We start from the raw sequence: 19,646 nt of genomic DNA, 5'->3' as shown, positions 1-19,646 counted from the left end.
ATTTGTTTGAACTGATTTTGATTTCTATACTATATTTTAGATAACGCAAAGCCACTGAGTGACTCATCAACCTCAACACAGGCTCTTGGACCTAAAAAACTAAGATTTTGCGCAGAGATTCCCTTTATCATATATACAAAGAAAAAAGAAGGGCGAAACTCGACCTGTCAAGGCTAAAATAGGGGTCCAAAGTTTGTACAAAGATTTGTCACTCAGGCAAAGCCGTGAGAAAAAGATAGTTTAACAAAGGTTATTTTATAAATACCCATAAATAGGTTAGACCTTAATCAAACCATTAAATGTCAGAATAATGTAATAAATGTCCGAGGCCTTATCTTTCGACTTTATGGTTGGTTTTACGAATACTTTTTATAGGCAATTAAAATGTTCAAGTATTTCAGCAAGTTCATTTTATACACACGCAATTCGTGTTGTAGTCAGAGGTGGACTTTCCTTAAAGTAAACTGGAATTGGACCCAGCGCGGCTACCTAATCTGACCAGTCTAAATCAAAACGACTAACGTGCAGTGGCGGATTTATCCTAAGGCCCAGTAGGCCTAGGACGGCCAGAGGATAAGGGCGGCAAATCGGGCCAAAAATAAACACTAATGATTACAAGAAATAACTGAAATGCAAAGTATTTTAATGTATTAAAGACTAACAGCCTCTGTGGCGTAGTTGTAATTGTACATGGTACAAGTACGACTACCGCGCTGAGGTCTTGGGTTCAATTCCCGGGTCGGGCAAAAATAATTGTGACTGGGTTTTTCCATCTTAAAAATTACTCAGTCGCAGCTCGGAGTCAGGAAATTAACGGTATGATACCCCCGTGCCTCAGAAAGTACGTAAAGCCATTGGTCCTGCGCCTGATCTCTCTCCGGTAATATCGGCTTGCCGTCTCACCGAACTACTAACTTCCTAACGAACTGAGATTGAAGGAACAGAGAGTGCACCTGTGTATTGCGCACACACTTGTGCACTATAATATATCCTGCGTACCTGGCTGATCTCCGTTGAGATTGGCCGCTGTGGTCGAAATTCGGCTAGGTGTAGGTGAATGTATCAAAGGCTCGCGTACCTTATGATTATAATCTTTCTAAATCACTACTTTGGGTCCTGAGAAAGGGGCGGCACATGCCTAAAGCGGCTAGGACTGCAAATTAGCCACTGCTAACGTGGGCCAACATGGATGACCTTAGGCGAGGCTACAAGGGTATCAAGTAATCTGTGTACTCACCCCAAATGACATAATCTACCCGTGTGCTATCATCGAAATCCATAGGACGATAATTACATTTACTTCTAACAAGCACCCAAACTTATAATCATTCGCATTTATAATACGAATAGAATAGTGTTTAATTAAAAAAAAAAGAGTTATATTAATCTATTATTATCTTAGACGGAAAGAACCAACGTCAAAAAAACATTAAATTTAAAGAAAAATTTCACCTAGAAACTTTAAATACAAAATGCAAGACAATCAAACTATCGAAGGAGAGAAAACAAAACAATCCCGAGATGAGAACTATCTGGAGCGTGGTTCCATTACTGAGCGAAGGAAATTGAACGGGCATCTCTACACCTACCTAGATTTATATCTAGTACAGAATACAGATATAGCAAACTACCGAGCTACACTTTTTGCAACGAAACATTCAATTATGTCCGCTCTCAATATTTTATTCCTGATTTTGTTTTACGTAATAACAAATACAAATTGTGGAAAAGGAATCGAAACAGCGTAGGTATTGCAGAGATGGAATATATTTTATATTCGCCCGGATAGCGACCACCGTACACAAAGTGTTAAAATCCGCCATAGTGGCTAACGTAAGTGTGTCGCGTTCCGGGATCAGCCTGTGTATATCCGATTCCAAGATACCGGCAAAATCATGTCTACTGTCGAGGGATAAGCATCTCTCGTCAGTCGACATTCTATTGGACCCCACTCCACTTACCATCAGATGCAGTGGAGTCACTTTGTCTAGCATATATAGGTAACAAAAAAAAACTTTTTTTTAAGTTATAACGAATTATTAAAAAGGTCGTGTCATTAATAGACACTGCGTTAGTTTGACGTTTGATATGGTTTGACATTTACGTTTTTAAGGTTCTACCAATCAAAAATAATTCAAACAGCCAACATACGAGATAATATGTCGGTGATACAACTTAAATTTCTAACTTAATTTTATTCAAAACGAACTTGCATTAAAAGGCTTTGCATCCTTCGTGGTCACGGAGGGACTATAAAATCTATAAAATCCAAAAAAAAATCTTTAATTTTAATGTACATTCGCGTAAACATAAGAAATCATTAATTTTATTTGAAAAATGTTCTAGACTGAGATCTTTTCGAACTCCAAAGCCCGAAAATTGCTCCACTGGAGAAAGAAAATTACATTAATCATCAATTTTACTATCTTCATAAACTTACTGTCGGTAGTCAATCTATCAAACTTGACTAGGACATTGTAAAAATCTACTTAAACCAAATAGAAAATAAAACTACGTTAGAACTTGAAACAGGTTTATTCATAACTTAATAGTAATGTATTTATTTAACAGAATATGGAAGATTTAAGTAACCCCAATAATTATGTCTCAAATCTCAATTATGTTAAAAAGATGAACTACTTCAGACGATTCGGGTGACTTATCCTAATAAAAGAAATACCTATCTATAAAATGAGGGCCTCGGTGGCGTAGTTCTATTGAGAACGCGAGTATGACTTGCGCTGGGGTTCTGGGTTCGAATCCGGAGTCAAGCCAAAACCATCGAGACTAGTTCCTCTATCTTAATAATTACTTAATTGCAGCTCGGAGTCGGGAATTTAGCAGTGTGGTACCACCGTGCAGAAAACACGTAACGCCGTTGGTCCTGCGCCTGATCTCTCTCCGGTCATGTCGGTTTACCGTCTCACCAGACTGTGAGAGTCAAGGAACAGAGAGTGCTTTGTATTGCAAACACACTTGTGCACTATAATATCTCCTACATACCTGGCTGATCTCCGTTGAAATTGGCCATGGCGGAATTTCGGCTAGAAGGGATTATTATTATCAATAAGATAGTAACGATTCATATTCAATTAAACGTTTTGAAACTTTAATTGATTTGTTTGGAACTTAAAACATCAAAGTATAATTCTACCATTGGTTACCTTCAAGCGGAACATAAAGAATTTATTTGACAGGCCTAATTCCTTAAAATCTTGTTGATATTTTAATACCAGGTGCAATTAAATCACCTTTCCGTGCTATTTATAAAATCCTTTTTGTCAATATCTTACTATTGTACTGAATGTACATACGTCTGAACTCTGGAAAAGATAGCATGACGAAACAACCTATTTTTAGAAATAAAGAAAGAAAATATTTTTATTTGGTCATTGTCGCTAGACGACAGTAATAGTGCATACAGCACAGAAACAAAACTAAAGATAAACATATGAATACATATTAGTCAAGAGCCCTGTTCCGTCTACAAGAGCATATCAGTATTTTTGCAATTAAAATCGAATGAGAGCTTTGATAGCCGGATAGGTAAATATGTGATTTTTTTATTCTTTTGACTCTTACCTATACGGCCATCAAAGCTGTTCATCGATTCATCATCATCAACCGCAGGATGTCCACTGCTGAATGTCCAATATGGACCTCCCCCAAAAATTTGCAGATCGCCCTATTGGAAGCAGCTCGCATTCACCGATCTCTCGCGACTTTTATGAGGTCATCTGTCAGCTTTTATGTCAATCGATTAAACCGCCCGTGAATGCAAGAAGACGTAGTCACCTCAGTAGACGAAATAAGGACCCTGACTATACCTAATACATAACACGAAACTTTTAGACTATACACAAAAAACTACACTTATTTTCAACTAGGACTCTGGAGCACTGGTAGGTCTCTCATATGTCAAATTCCGCCTGCCTTGATACTACCACAACGCTTATTTCTGCCGTCAAGCAGTAGTGTGTAGTCACTGTTGTGTTCCGGTTTGAAGGACATTGTAGCAAGTGTAACTACTGAACATAATAAGACTTAATATCTCATATCTCAGGATGGCGAGAGAAATGGAATACCTAACAATGCTTTGCAATTCAAGTTATTGGATGTTGTTTTTACCTTTTATGGTGTTACTGTTTATAGGCAGTCGTATCGCTTACCGTCAGGTGAACGGCAAGCCCATCTCATCATACAAAGCAATAAAAAAAATCAATAGAAAATAATTATTAATACCGTGTTATATTTTAAGGTTAAATAGACGCCAAAAAGGCGCATGAGGCGACTATGTTCAACCGTAGACATCAATCCCTTTTATTATAGTTGATATATTTTTTCTTACTTTTATGCACTTAAGGAAAATACTTTTTTTAATATACCGGCTTAATGTTCAAGAATGGGTCCATCAATAATCATTAAATTCTTTTTGACCATATTAATCTTCTTTTAAATAGAAGCTCGATTTAAAAAAAATGGCCTCTATAGAACAATTCCAATCACTGCTTCCTGTTTCCTACCACCCATATTCCATTGTAGAAACCATTCGAATTGATATCCTTTCCATTTATTGTAGTTTTTAGTATCCAAATCCTTTTTCATCGACAAATAAAATACGTAAAGAAGCTAATTGTCGTCCATAAAAGAAATAAATGAAAATCAAAACATTTTTTATAGTAATTATCAAATAACTTATTTTTCTTTAAAACTTCAGCCCAAAATGTTTTTCATTTTAAAAGTAACTTAACAACTAAATTATAATAATATAATATTCCTAAATATATTTTTAAACGCTTTCTGACCCGAATAAAAAAACAATAAGCGAATAAGTTCTCATATAATTACTTAATTTATTGAACTATGAAGCTTCTTGTAAATTATGGATTATATTATCCTAAATAAAAAATATTAGGTACATTAGGTACATATTATGAACATACATAATATTATACCGTATTTAAATCTTTAATTATAATTAAATTAAAAGCAAGCCATTTGACTTTAATTATTAAAAATATAAAATCGGAACAGAGAATTATTAATTTTTTTATAAACCTTGCAATACAGATAAAAAAAAATATTAAGAAAAATACACAGTATTCAAAATACTCACGTAGGCATAGAAGTTTCACCAGCGTAGTCGTCATTAAGTTGGAAATTGTAAAAAAATTCTTCTGTACAATGCGATAAACCATTTTGCGATCTCCTTAGCTACCGTATCACTCAGCTAAACACGACGCGACTTCGCTCCTATACCATTTATACGTTAATGTTAAATAATATTGTTGTTTAGGAGTCACCGCGAAGAATGATTTGGATTTAGTAACATCTGCCGGTGTTTTAAGATAAAACTGAAGAGGAATGTTATTTTTTAGTTTTTATACCGAGCGACTTGAACGGCGGACATTTTGTGACGTCATTATGAGAGAAAATCAATTCTTTCGAGCATGCGCAATTTTTTTCCTTGGCCTATTTCGCCGAGCGCATCATGATCGTCCGATCCACATTTGCGCCTCGTTCCAAAATGGCAGACATCTCTTATGAATGAATCTATTCTGCTCATTCATTTGCTGTATGTTTGGATGACATTTGCAACGGGTTAATCAAAATTTCAACCCACGTGTATTAATAGTTTAATCAAGACGAACGCTTGGAATATGTAATTTGCGATTATTATAAATTACATTAAGTTATGAGTAAATTGTCTAAAGTCTGATGATTGAAATGAAAAACCCAAGAAAAGGACCATTCCTTTTTTTTTCAGTTTCAGAACAATTCATCTTGGTAGTACAACGCTATGAAAAAGGGGCGTAGAAGAACAACTCAATTCTGCGAATCGAAAAAGTCGTGTAACGGATTCTTTGAAGTCACACGAAATATTTACACTGAAAGCTAAACGCTTGCTAAGACAATGCCTGACGTATATGAGTTGGTAGCAACTATCGTGGATCGTGGGGAGATCCTTCCTATTTGTTTGTAATGAGAACTAAAAACGACGTTATGTTGCGGTGTAGCAGAGGAGGTTTCAGTAGTAATTGAGGGTAGGTGGGTACATAAAACTTCACGGTATCATAGAGCCACTTCTCATATGTATAAGGTTAGCAAGAGGTTTTGGTCGATATACCGGCTTGGAACGTAAGCCGGAATCTATTCCACCTCGGCTTCCGGAATTGACGAGGAATTTTAGAAAGACTTTCCCAGCATAAAAGGAAATAAACGTTTCTTGGTGCCAGTGAAAAAATATCCAATTCGAACCAATGCTACTTAAAGGACTTTGTTGATATAAATATAATTTGCTCGTTCCTATGTTATGGCTCGGGCTGTAGGTAAGTATGCGTAATATCCAGAGATTAATCTGAACTATAATATAATATCAGCCCTGTATTATATACTTGCCCACTGCTGAGCACATCATCTGAACTATAAGTCAGTATATTTTTAGGGAAAGCCTATGTTCAGCAGTATATTTCCAAAGGCTGAAAAACAGAAATCAGGTATCCGAGATATATGTCAGAGATATTAGTCTACGTTTTCTCAAGTGACTGAACAGTTTTTTTTTTATACGGACACAGCAAAGTAACCCCACTGGACCTGATGGTAAATAGAGCGGGGTCCAATAGAATATCGATTGACGAGAGATGACTGCCCCTCAACAGTCGACACAATTATGCCAGCCTGTTGGAACCGAATATACATACACAAGCTGATGCCGGAACGCAACATACTTACGTGGGCCACTATGGCACGTTTTAAACCTTGTGTTCGCTATCCGGAAGGATATCAAATATATCCTACCACCAGCAAAAAAAAATTATGTTACTAAAAGATATGACTCAATAGAGTCATAACTTTTTCAGAAAAGAGAATCCTAAAAGAAGACGAAGCTATTTCGACCAAACTCATAATCTTTACTTATTAAAGGCTTTACGGTTTTACTTTCCTTTGCAATAATAACGACTAAAGTAAATTAAATGTCATTTTCAATGGTCATTTTCATAAAATGACATTGACAATTGACAAATCAATGCAAAAACAAAACGTAAATTTATGTCAACAAAATACATGTGACGATAATATGGTTTTTAAGTTTTAATTAAATGAAAACTTGTTGTATTCTTATAACATTTTATTTGAAATTAACTATAAAATGTCGTTGAATCCACTGACGGGTAAGTAAATAACCAGCAAACCGTATTTTCATATTAAAATAATATAACCTCAAAAAAGTATAAAATATTATGATAATTTACATGAAATGCGATTAAAAAAGAAATTAACTTATATTACAAACTATAATAATTTAGTGCAATAATTGTTTATGTTAGGAGAAAGTATTTTAAAAATCAAAATAGATACCATAATCAGTACAAAACTATTTTTGTTCTTGTATTTAAATTCCGACATTAAAGTTCCATTTTACTCATTACAGAATTAAAGCGTCGTTTGGACGAAGACGCAACACCTTTGCCAAAAAGGTTATGTTTAGCGAAAAACATTATTCATTCAAACCACTTCCCAACCGCACCAAAGGAGAGAATCGTTGGTCTATGGCTGCTGACTTTGACACAAAACAACTCTCTAACAAGCACGGAGTTGAGGAATGTGTTACTTTGGCTTAATGATTGTGACGAACTGACTAGTGAGTTAAAGATTCATTTAGTAAAGGTATGTAGTTATTTAACTTATCAAACATTCTTATGCTTTCATGAGTGCCTGGTACCGGGTTGGGCAAAATGATATCGGGCCTTTGTGCTCATTATCAACTTGGAGTCTGAAATTTTCCGACCCATATAGCAATAGGTTGTCTCCTATCACATCATGGAAGCAGCACACTTGGCACAAAGTGTCCTGGTTGCACCTTTGCATACCTCTTTGGTAATAAAGGTGTTATGTCTGTTTGTATATAAACAAAAATAAACATGTAATTCAATTTCGAATATAATACTATCAGAAAATAAAAAAGAGGAAATCATTATAGTACTTCTGCTGGTATTGAAACTTGTAATTTTGTTTTTATTTTTATTTATACTAGCCATCTCTCCTGATTCTTCCCGCGAAAGCAGGTTATAGTAGCAAGGGAGAGATTGTTTATGTTTTTATACTTCCACTACATGTTACTTAGAACTCTATCCATATAATGACCTTTCCTGGTATAAATTTGTGACTTTGACGTACATGACTTAACCCACTATATCATAATGACATCCCTAATTCACTCTTTTTGAAATTACAGACCTCCATAATATTTTTAATCATATCTTAATGTGAACTGTATGTGTTTTTTCAGATAGTATCACAATATGTTCAAAAGACTCTACTTCAAAAAAATGACATGCATAACATAGTGATGTTTTTGGAGAATCCAAAAATATCAAATCAATTAAGTCATCAAATAGATGACTACTTGACAATCATTATCGCTCTACTCCAATGTTTAAGAGGAGAATTTGTAACAGATGTGACTCTTTGCAATAGAATATTTGATAACATGACAAAATATTACAAAGAATGCAAGAAGAAACTTGTATTTATAATAAAAATACTCCAAGAAGGAAATCTGGAAACTCTGTTTTCGTATTTAGATACTGATTGCAGAAAAAATGTCATAGATGTGTTTAAAAACATACTTTTTCCGATAAGTAAAAAAACTTTTTATATAAGTTACCTCCAGACTTTAATAAGAAAAGACAATATTGATGAATTGATAGCTGAGAAAGGAGATAATATCCAATCAGTTTTAAAAATCATGAATGCTTTATTCGAGTTTTCTAAATATAGAAGTGAAAAAAATGAAAAATTCATAAGAGATTTCATTGATGTATTTGTATGCTCTTTTCGTAGTGAAAGCCAAATTATTTTCGCATTCTACATCATGGTGGCAAACTTTTTAAACATGCCGCAAAATTATATCATTCCTGCAATGAATATCACTCCATTAAACTTTGATAATAACGACGAAAAAGTTAAAAGGAATCTATTTTTGAACATGCTCGAAATATTGTTAGAAAATGAGGCAGATATAAGTGTGCGACTGACTGATACTTTTGGAGAAAAAATATCCAAAGTCGAAATTAAGAAGAATTTCATGTCATTCCTCCAAGTGGTGATGATGGGCCAGCTAAAACTTCAAGGGAAACTGGAAAAAACAACATTGGAAATAATAAAAACGTCATTAAAACTAGATCCCATGTTAATTGAACAGAAAATGAATGACATTCTACCGCCAATAATGGCAGCGAAAAAAAATAATTCAAAAATAAAATCTTCTTATACAGAAATGATGAATTGTCTTCTAGAAATTTTGTTCAAACTGAGCCGTGGAACATTATTTTTAAATAATATTCTACCATTCGTAAAAACAATTTTGGAGGCTTGCAATACTGAACAGTTTGAATTGAAACAGATGTTACAACAGTCAACCGACGCTGGAAATATAGACGATAAACTTAGAAATAAAATAATAACAGGCAATGATATACTTCCTGATGAATGTGTGGAAATGTATGGTAAATTAACTTGTGAGTTGATGTTCCGGCAAAATAAAGAACTTTTAGAGACATTTCAGAAGAATTTCGATGAGCATTGTCTTATGATGCTTGAAGAAGGGTTTGTGAGTAAGTATAGTTGTTAAGCGACATAATATATTTAAACAACTCTTTAATAAAAATATTTTATAAATTAATTTACAAATATACAATTCCAAAATATTTATTGGCATCAACACATACACATGCATACAACACCATGACACAAACAAAATAAAGTAGAATCACACTAACATCTCAACACATAAAAGAATAAAATAAAAAACAAGAATTGCAAAATAACTTATGCATCATCCTAAATATCATGGTGTGAGTGTAAATTGGGTCCCATTCAGCCAAAAGGTTTTAATTTAATCCTTTTTACTTTTTACCAATTTATTCAATTTTTTTTTCAGTGTCGTTATTCACATAGTTAAGCTTTGCGCATATGTTAAAAAATAATAAAATTATAAAACAGCTATTAAATTTATTTTTGAAAAGTTGTATTAAAAATTCCATATTTACAACATAGTAACTAAATTTTCAGGTCCATCTATAATAACTCTAGCGGAAGTGCTGTCAGCCATCTTGTCCTCGTTCTTCCGACACAACAAAATGGCGGACCATGCGGTCCCGTTGCAGATCGCGCAAGATTTCTGGAACGCCTACAATAAGTTTGAAAATGAATGCATAAAAAAATTTGGCGAATGTATATTAAAACTTAGTTATGTAAGTATTTTTATATTTTATTTTTATTTAAATTAGACTGTTTTTTTTAATTGTCCATATCTCATATATGTCATATCGTGAGCATTTTTTATAATTTTAATAGGAGAAAGATGAAAAAAATGATGAGTTCCATAAACAGCCAAATGTGATGTGCTGGTGATTTTTATGAGTTGTAATAATATACCTTGGCGATATAGTTGTATTGCGTTGATGGAGGAACTGCCGTGCTCTGGTATAAGATTCGAGCCCCAAAATGGGCAAAATTGTATTGAGTTTTTCTCTTCAGTGTCAGAATTTAGTCTCGAATTGTCACATTGTTCATCCCCTTTCCCGTGAACCTAACATAGTTGACCAAATGTGTGACTCTACCAACCCCTGAAAAGTGAAAAACCTGTGCCATTATGTATGTATGTAGAAGCAAAATTTAATCTCAAATAACATTCTATTTCAGAACCCTCCATTAATTAAATCATTTCTGAAACTATGTCTCGGATATTCACAATTGAAACTTCTCAACATGAATTACAGTACCATTAAAATCGATATGACGAATACAATCGATTCAGATATATTCGATTTCACTGTACTAGTACCGTGCTTTACTAAGCAGCAGTGGATTGATTTAACTTCAAATGTAAAAGATGACGAAATAGTACTGATTTTGGTAAGTTATTATTATTTCATGTTCAAGAAGTATTATAAGTCCTCCAAAGAATCACAAAATAATTCAAAAATGACTCCCCAAAAATTATATTTTGTCCCAAGCAACTAAAAATAAGATTTTTGTATTAAACTGTACCTACTCTGTAACTTTAAACTGATTTTAAAAAGAGTAACACTAAAGTTTTCTTACCCAATTTTCTTTGTTGGAAACTGCTTTCCGAACTGATGGTAGAGTTAAATTTGTCTGCATTTGCACATTTTGCATATTCGAATAAATTATTTCATTTGCAAGCAAGCACTTTTGTTTTCAAGACTAGGAATTGTGGCTCCTCAATTATAACTTTCGACAAACTTAACCCATCGCTTGTAGAAGTGTCATCCAAACGATTGAAAAATCATAAAACTTTTGCCTACCACACTATAGTTTACTTGTTAAGCGACATCTATAAGCCTGATACTACATGCTTTGTAAACTATAATGGTTTAGTACTTAAATTTAACAAAAATTTTCATACATTTCAGAATAATTTACTCATAGTAAAAACTATGGCAATGGAATTGATGTCCATTAAAAATGAATCAGTAAACACTGATGTTCATTCAACGAAAACTCATTTAATAAAAGATTTGTCCTCAAACCCGGATGTTTTAAATAACACTGATTATTATACCACAGCATTTTTTGACAATTTAGACAAATCACAATATAAGCAAGTCGCAAAAAGTCTGTTCAAAATGTATTTGAATAATTTAGAAACGGGGGTATTTAAAACTGAAGCCATAGTTAATAACAGAATGCTAATAAATGCATTAGTTTTGGAAACGGCAAAGAATATCACAAAATGTTTCGAAAATTGTGAATCTTTGACCAAAAGTTTGAGTAAACAGGATTTTACAATGGCGTCTTTTGCAAAAGAAAACAACATGAAGGATTATTTTGAAGGAATTAAAATGACAGAAAATCATGAGATAATTAAACATAGTCTCGATTTGATACAAAAGTTACAAGTTCCGTACCTGGAAGAAAACTACCAATTGGTAATAATTTTCTTGCTGCTGGCAATAAAGAAATATTGTCAGGTAAAAAAAGTCCGACGCCAAGCAGATAATATACTTCAAAGTATATACGAATTGAGCTTGCAACCTCCGGATCTATATCAAATATTCCCTGTAGAGTACATCTTTTCATTTGACGATGATAAAATGCTAAATCTGCTAACACTTACAATAAAAACATCAAATAATATGCTGGTTATAAGGAATATGTTAGAATCAGCAGTAAAAAGAGTAAGAACCGACAGTAATATAGTGAAGAATATAGTTAAAATAATTTTAAGTAATAAAATAACAGACTGTATCGGAATAGATGTATTCAACAATTCTGTATTTCAAATTATTTGTTTAATACTGCCTTTGATAGTGAAACAGAAAAAAGCTATCACAGCAAGCGTCCACAGATCAATATTAGCCGAATTACAAGAACAATTACAGAGAAAATTGGTTCTATCTTTTAAAAATATTGACTTTAGTGCCTATGGAAAGGCTGGCAACACTGATCATACTATGGTAGAAACTGAGACGAATATGGCAACACTGAAGGCTATGGCGGCATATTCGCTCACACTTTCCAAGTTTTTCGAAACAAATGACGATGATGAAATTAAAAATTTATCTTTTGCATGGGATTCTTTGGAGTTCTTCGTCCAAAATGCTGTAAGTGTACATACTAATATTACAAAGCTGTAATTATGTTTGATTGTCTCTTAGCGCTTATTTTTTTATGGACACTGCCACATCTTACTTATTTAATATTATAAATACGCAATTTTAAAACGATGTTGAATGGTTTGGACATATGTTACAAACAAGCGCAAACCTTAACAGATTTTTATTTAATTTGACACACAGTTGGGACATGTCTTGCACCCACATATAGGCTACATTTTATCCTAGAAAATACACGGTGGACTTGTATACTGAGAAAAAAAAATCACGAGTAGTCACAAGCAAGTTGTACCTAATTTAAATTTTATAATTATTATAAGGATTTTAAAATAATATAGCATGCCTCGGTGGCATAGTTGTATAGCGTGCACGGTGCGACCATTGCACTGAGGTCCTGGGTTCGAATCCCGGGTCGGGCAAAATGATATTTGGGTTTTTCTGCTCACTATCATGTCAAAATCAGGAATTTATTCCCGATATTGCGATAGCCCCCCCCCCCCTCTATCACATCATACCACGAAACACACTTGGCGAAATAAGTGCCCTAGTTGCACTTCTGCTTACCCCTTCGGGGTAAAGGCAAGATGTTTGTATATACACGATATAGAATTGATATATACAAGTATGCCATACTACCTAACATCCACAATAGCCAGTAAACAACGATTAAACTACCATAAGTTTCATACTAGTCTTCTTATATATACTCTTATACTCTATACTATTATATAAAGCTGAAGAGTTTGTTTGTTTGAACGGACTAATCTCAGGATCTACTGGTTTTAATTGAAAAATTATTTCACTGTTAAATCGCCTATTTATGGAGGAAGGCTATATAATAATCATATACATTTTTACAGCTCCAATGCATCAAAAACCCGGTATCAAAACCACAGCACGTCGAAGCATCTCTACAACTCCTAAACATACCTCTGCGGCACATAAAAAAATTAGAAATGCACGACTTATTCAAAAACAGAGATGAAATGTTCGTTAAAATATGGCGCAGTGTCAAATCGAGATTGATTATAATGTATGAAAATAGACGTGTTAATGTGGAAGAAATGGCAGTCACGTTGAAATATCTGTGTGAATTGTCAAGCGTGGATTGTTTTGTGGCGACATTTGTTGGGGATCTGACTACGCTCGTCGTTTTGGAGGTGAGATGTTATAAAATTAGCTATATACCGGTTTAAGGAATGAAATAAAGCAGGACTGCCTCGGCGTAGTTGTACTGCTTGCGATGTACGACAGCGCTCAGGTCCTGGGATCGAATCCCGGGTTGGGCAGCGATGTTTGACATTTTCTGCTCAGTATCAGCCAGAGTCAGGAATTTGTGCCCGATATCGCGATTTTTTCCCCTATCACATCATGGGACGGAACACATTTGGCTAAAAGTGGGTGACCTGGTTGCGCCTTTGCATATCCCTCCGGGCATAAATGTGTGATGTGTATATAAAGCAAGAGTGGACCCAGAGCTTTAGAGCCCTCTTGGACCATAACTACATTAAACTAAGACGCAAAAGTTCGCACTGCTTTAAAAGGCCCGCAAAAATATTATATAGAGCCCTTCTATCGCAATGACACTGAACAGATTCCTTTGAGAGAAAGATAGTGGTTGTCTATTTTCTTTTTCTATCTAAATATGATATGGTTGTTTATAGCAAATGATGATCCTACTATTCTACTAATCGTTATACTATCCTGGTAATATTTTTAATGTAAGTTTGTGAAGATTATTGGGTACTTGTTAACACGCCTAAACAGAGAAAAATAGATCTTGGTCACACATAAATTACTTTTTGTCCTTCATAATATACCATTCAATGGACTTTCTATTGTGTTAAAATAACCCTTGCGGATATGTGAGCAGTCCCCTTTTCTGTATGTATGTTATCGATTTTCTCAAAATCTACTGAACGTATTTTTATGAAATTTGGTATGGAGATAGTTTAAGACCCTGGGAAGTTTATGTCTACTTTCTTTCCCGAGAAAATATATAGCGAGACTTTTATCCCGAAAAATTCCTTCAAGCGGGTAAAACAGCGAGCAATAGCTAGTTTATCAATAAAATGTATTAATTAAATATTTCAGAAACCCGCCGACATAATCAAAGAAGCATTTAACTCGAACAAAATATCTCTAAACGTTGCCAAATATGTTTGGAGCCAATGTCTAAAGGCCAATATAGTTGGTCCCAAATGTGTTGCCCTTACGAAATTAATGCATCGAACTTGTATGAATTTGAGATTTTGGATCAGGCAACACTACGAAATTAACTACATTCCTACCAAGAAAAGGAAGAAGGTTAAATTGTACACCGAAGATGAGTTTTCACATAAAGTGTTCAAGATTGATGATAAAGTTTGTGAATATCTCAAAATTTATTTAGATATGCTCACGGAATTAATTTTTGCTTCGAAAAAGGTAATTTGGTGTATTTTTTTGGTAGATTGCACACATACTTATTAAGTTTATCGTATGTGAGAGTAGATACAATTGATTTGTCTGACTGTAGTGTACATGGTTTCTTGAAAGTTATTTTAATTCATTGAATTCAATTGAACATGCATCAGTGACTATTTAAAATTGCTAGCTAAACTAGATAAATACATGAACATACGAAACCAATGTTTAATTTTAAACACTGCCTCCAAAATTGGTAACCAGTATATATAGGTAGGTCTCTCATATGTGAGAGTCCGCCTGGTTAGGACCACCGCTATGTCTATTTCTGTCGCCAAGCAATAGTGTGTAGTCACTGTTGTGTTCCGGTTTAAAAAACATTGTAGCCAGTGTTACTACTGGACATAATGAGACTCAACATCTCATGTCTCAGGATGTCGAGCGCAGTGGAATACAAAACTTTACTTTGTAATTCAAGGTGTTAGTGTTTCTACTGTTTATGGGCGGTCGTATCGCTTACCATCAAACGAACGGCAAGCTGGTCTCGTCATTCAAAGCAATAAAAAAAAAATTTTTTTTGTAGTTTTTGAACGCGGTGTAACTTTTTTTTTAAAAATACTTATGAACCTATTTTAAAATTATGTCAGTGTGATATATGGACCTCTTTGTTTTCAGATGAGCATAGACTACAAGTTCATAGACAGCGTTTTCTGTCTCCAACACATGTACCATTATATATTGGGGGATAAACGTGATAATGTTTCGTGCGAACTATCCTGGACGGCATTTTTTGAACTTTACAACGCATGCGTGGGGGTTTTGAACGGTTTGCTCGCAGCTAGAAAAGAAATGTTAGAAGACAGGTGTGTATTTTAATAATTATTCTCATTATCCTAAGCCAGTGGTAAGGTATTGGTGCAATACTTTTAGAGATAGGTATTCAACAGGCCGGCATAATTGTGTCGACTATCGAGGAGTAATCTCTCGTCACTCCACATTCCCATCACTTACCATCAAGTCCAGAGAGATAATTTTGCCATGCATATATAAAAAAATGCAGAATCTAACAACCAATGAAAATATATATACCATAAGTAGTAGTAATACTATGCCAAAAGCATTAATGTATATTCTATAGACACGAACGTCCATATAAACTATTTGTTTAAAATCCGAACTAAAGTGGCAACCAAATCGTTACTGTTATAACCTATTTATTCACTTGAACAATTTGTTTAACACTTTATTTGCCTAATATTTTTTATTCACGTCCAGGTTTACACTAAGATTCGAGTTCTTATTATGAGCGTCACTCTGTACATAACCACACGCTGTCAATGTTGAAATCATACAAGTCAGGTGTACGGATTGCAGTACATTTGAGTTGAACATAATGAACTAAACGCCAGATCTTGTGCGTAGTACGTATATCGATGGCCATAAGTGCTTTTATGTTTGTATTTTCAGATGGCCGTGTTACATGCAGTGTTACAGAGTGCTGGTAACATTACTGTGCGAGAAATCAACATCTATGGTTAAACTGGAGAGGACTGTGGAAGATAGACTGGCGGAGACTGCGCATAATGTTGAGAAGTAATTGTTTTATTTTAAACGCATAGAAAGTTTTTTTTTTTATTGCTTTCAATGAGGTAGCCAGGTAGCCTAGTTGGTTGTGGAACGGACTGCCGAGACGAATGTCCGCAGGCTCAAAACCCAAGAGCACACCTCTGACTTTTCTAAATTATATGTGTATTCTTTGTGAATTATCGCTTGCTTTACCGGTGAATGAAAAACATCGTGTGGAAACCTGCATACCTGAACAAATTTCTATAGGAATTTTCGAGGGTGTGTGAAGTCTACCAATCCGCACTAGGCCAGGGTGGTGGACTAAGGCCTAGTCCCTCTCAGTAGTAGAGGAGGCCCGTGCCCAAAAATGGGACAGTATATAATAAAAGGCTGATATTATTATTATTTGAATGACGAGACAAACTTACCGTTCGCCTGATAGTAAGCGATACGACCCATAAACAATAGAAACACCAACAACTTGAATTACAAAGTATTGTTTGGTATTCCACTGCGCTCGCTATCCTGAGACATGAGATGTTAAGTTTTATTATGTCCAGTAGCTACACTGGCTACAATGTACATTATCAAATATATTGTTGGAATAAAAATACTTTTGTGACACTTCTATAAAAACACTGAGTGAGGCAGTTGGTTGTTGACAGTAGTGCTGGTCGGTTGGTTGGTAAAATATTATAGCATGTATTACTGTAGTCCATGACAGTTCTTTTTATTTTAATCAAAACTCCGGATTCTAATAGTATTTAATTATACATAGCAATTAGCTTATTAATTCATTCAGGGGAAATGTAGTGAAAATATTAAAAATAAGTGGCTCATAATGCCCTTTCTTGTATTGATGCTTACTCCTTATGGAATTTAATCAAAATTAGTTTCAGTTGTTAACCGTGATAGTATAACAGACTAACATTTGAGTATTTATATTAGTATAATAATAAATATAGAATATTCTTAAATTCTATGTAAATGTCTAAATATTTAGACTTGGCTGGTGCCAAAGCGAAAGGTAAAGTTTTTCGAAAGGGTACCCAACATTACGTATACGTACTATATGCATAAATGCGGTCTACAAATCGTGATGATAATTAGATACTACATAAAAGGAAGCCGGTAGAAATCGGGTTATATGGACCCTTCGGGACTTGAACAATCTTACTGAGATTTAGGCTGTGGACTACAATTATTGTCCTGATTAATATTATTAAAACTTACGCGAGACATATTAAATTAGTCGAAAACAACACGGTTTTACTCACATTTAAAATCGATCACTGATCACTGATCTAGAGGCCTCCGCGACGCGACGTCCTCTTAGCACTCGCTCCTGAGGATGACCACTCAATAGGTCGAAACTGGTCGACGATTCCGACTACTTTTTAAACGTGAGTAAAACCGTGTTGTTTTCGACTAATTGTCCTGATTGTCGTTTCTGTCCATGGGTTGACACCAAGGAGCCTCGACCAACATCTCCAGGGGCTCTCAATTGGCTGTTAAGTCACAAGCTAGATGTATAAGGCAGTATTGCTGGACACAGCACGCTTTGCGAGGAGATTCCTCACTTTGTATCCCTAACCACCGCTGACTCTCCCCAAGCTCTGTAAGAGGCACCGTGGTTGCTACGCAGGGGGCACGCCAGTACACCGTTAGCAGGGTACCCAGGGTGACAACCACAGAGTCTCTCAAAAAAAACAAACCACCGGTGACTTGTCTTGATGCTCGCCATCGGACGGTGATTCGTTTTTTATATGTATTTACAAATTCGTCTTTTCAGATTAACCCAATCAATATCCAAGCAGAAGAAACAGGTTTCCCGGATAGCAGCTTACACCGTGGGCGACATATGCTCACTATTAGAGCGCACCACACCCACCCGGATGGTCCGGAAACATCTAGAAAATTCTATAGTGTTGCTAGTACAAGCGTCCGATAATACATACGCTATGGCATTCTTAAAACGAGCTTTGGCAGGCTCGGCGGGACATATGACAATGACAAATATGTATAATGTGTATAAAAAATATCATAAGTACGTTGGTAATGCTTAGAATGATTATCCGGTTTTCCGGAATCCGGAAATCTTTCATAAGGCGGAAGATAAAAATCCGGATGATTTTTTTTGGCAAAACCAATTTTTCGCAGGATATTTTTTCCGGATTTTTCGGAGATTAATCTTGTAACGCGTTGTTATTTCAACGTTTAAAAAAATAAAATCCAGACTTTTGATCTGGTTGATGTAATTTGGTATAATAAAATACTTCACAGTAAAAATGTCTTTTTATTTTTATGAATCATGAATAATAATAAAATAAGTATATCATAATTGTACATCCAACTAGATTTTCACTTTTTATACTTATAGCCTAGTTGACCACAGGATCAGAGCCAAGGGCAGGCGCCTCTGACGTTTCTGATTTATGGGTTGCTCGAAACATTACAAGGAAACCTGCATACATGCGTTCTCTAAAAAAAAATTGAAAATATATTAAGTCTAGGCTGCACGAGGCCAAGATGGTGGACTAAGGCTTAAACCACATTGATAGTAGAAGAGGCCCGTGCCCAGCAGTGGGACAGCTTATACCTACCTGTTACGAGCGGCAGCGTCGTATGTTTTTGTGAGAAGATTAATCATAGCAAATAATAGTTCCATGGACTAATTCCAGACTAGTAAGTTATAAAGATGAATATTTAACAAAATCAACGTGGTGGACCTAGTTTTAACACCTATAATAACAAATTTTAACTCTTGTAAAGTTGCTTGCACCAAGTGAGTTCTACAACAGATCAAAAACCGTTGCTTACTACCAGTAACACCAGGGCCGTAGCTAGGGGGGGCATTGAGGGGCAATGCCCCACCTTAAAATGCTAATGCCCCACCTTAAAATGCTAATGCCCCACCTTAAAATACTAATGCCCTACCTCAATAATGAACTAAATTGTACATTACGACTCAATGAATATATATGGAGCAGCGGTTTAATTTTACGATTTGGAAGTTGGTCCCATAGTAAG

At 34.9% G+C, this 19,646-nt stretch overlaps 2 protein-coding genes across 2 annotated transcripts in view; one reads left to right on the top strand and one right to left on the bottom strand.

Annotated features, from left to right (window-relative positions):
* Positions 1-5,397, bottom strand: part of LOC115448719 — a 29,199-nt gene extending 23,802 nt beyond the window's left edge. The window contains exon 1 of the mRNA XM_037437705.1: positions 5,117-5,397. Within this exon, the coding sequence (XP_037293602.1) occupies positions 5,117-5,198 (82 nt within the window). The 5' untranslated portion in view covers positions 5,199-5,397. The remainder of the gene's footprint in view (positions 1-5,116) is intronic.
* A 1,611-nt stretch (positions 5,398-7,008) lies between these two features.
* LOC115448715 lies at positions 7,009-18,905 on the top strand. The gene is made up of 11 exons (XM_030176241.2): positions 7,009-7,172; positions 7,433-7,668; positions 8,291-9,617; positions 10,075-10,256; positions 10,708-10,920; positions 11,442-12,632; positions 13,505-13,804; positions 14,739-15,071; positions 15,726-15,913; positions 16,518-16,643; positions 18,409-18,905. Exons 1-11 carry the CDS (start codon positions 7,151-7,153, stop codon positions 18,680-18,682), a joined length of 4,392 nt encoding a protein of 1,463 aa, XP_030032101.2. The 5' UTR covers positions 7,009-7,150; the 3' UTR covers positions 18,683-18,905.
* The last annotated feature ends 741 nt before the right edge of the window (positions 18,906-19,646 follow it).

The sequence above is a fragment of the Manduca sexta genome, chromosome 2, assembly GCF_014839805.1.
Source record: "Manduca sexta isolate Smith_Timp_Sample1 chromosome 2, JHU_Msex_v1.0, whole genome shotgun sequence".
Taxonomy (NCBI): Eukaryota; Metazoa; Arthropoda; class Insecta; order Lepidoptera; family Sphingidae; genus Manduca; species Manduca sexta.
This window is presented reverse-complemented; position numbering and strand designations above follow the sequence as displayed.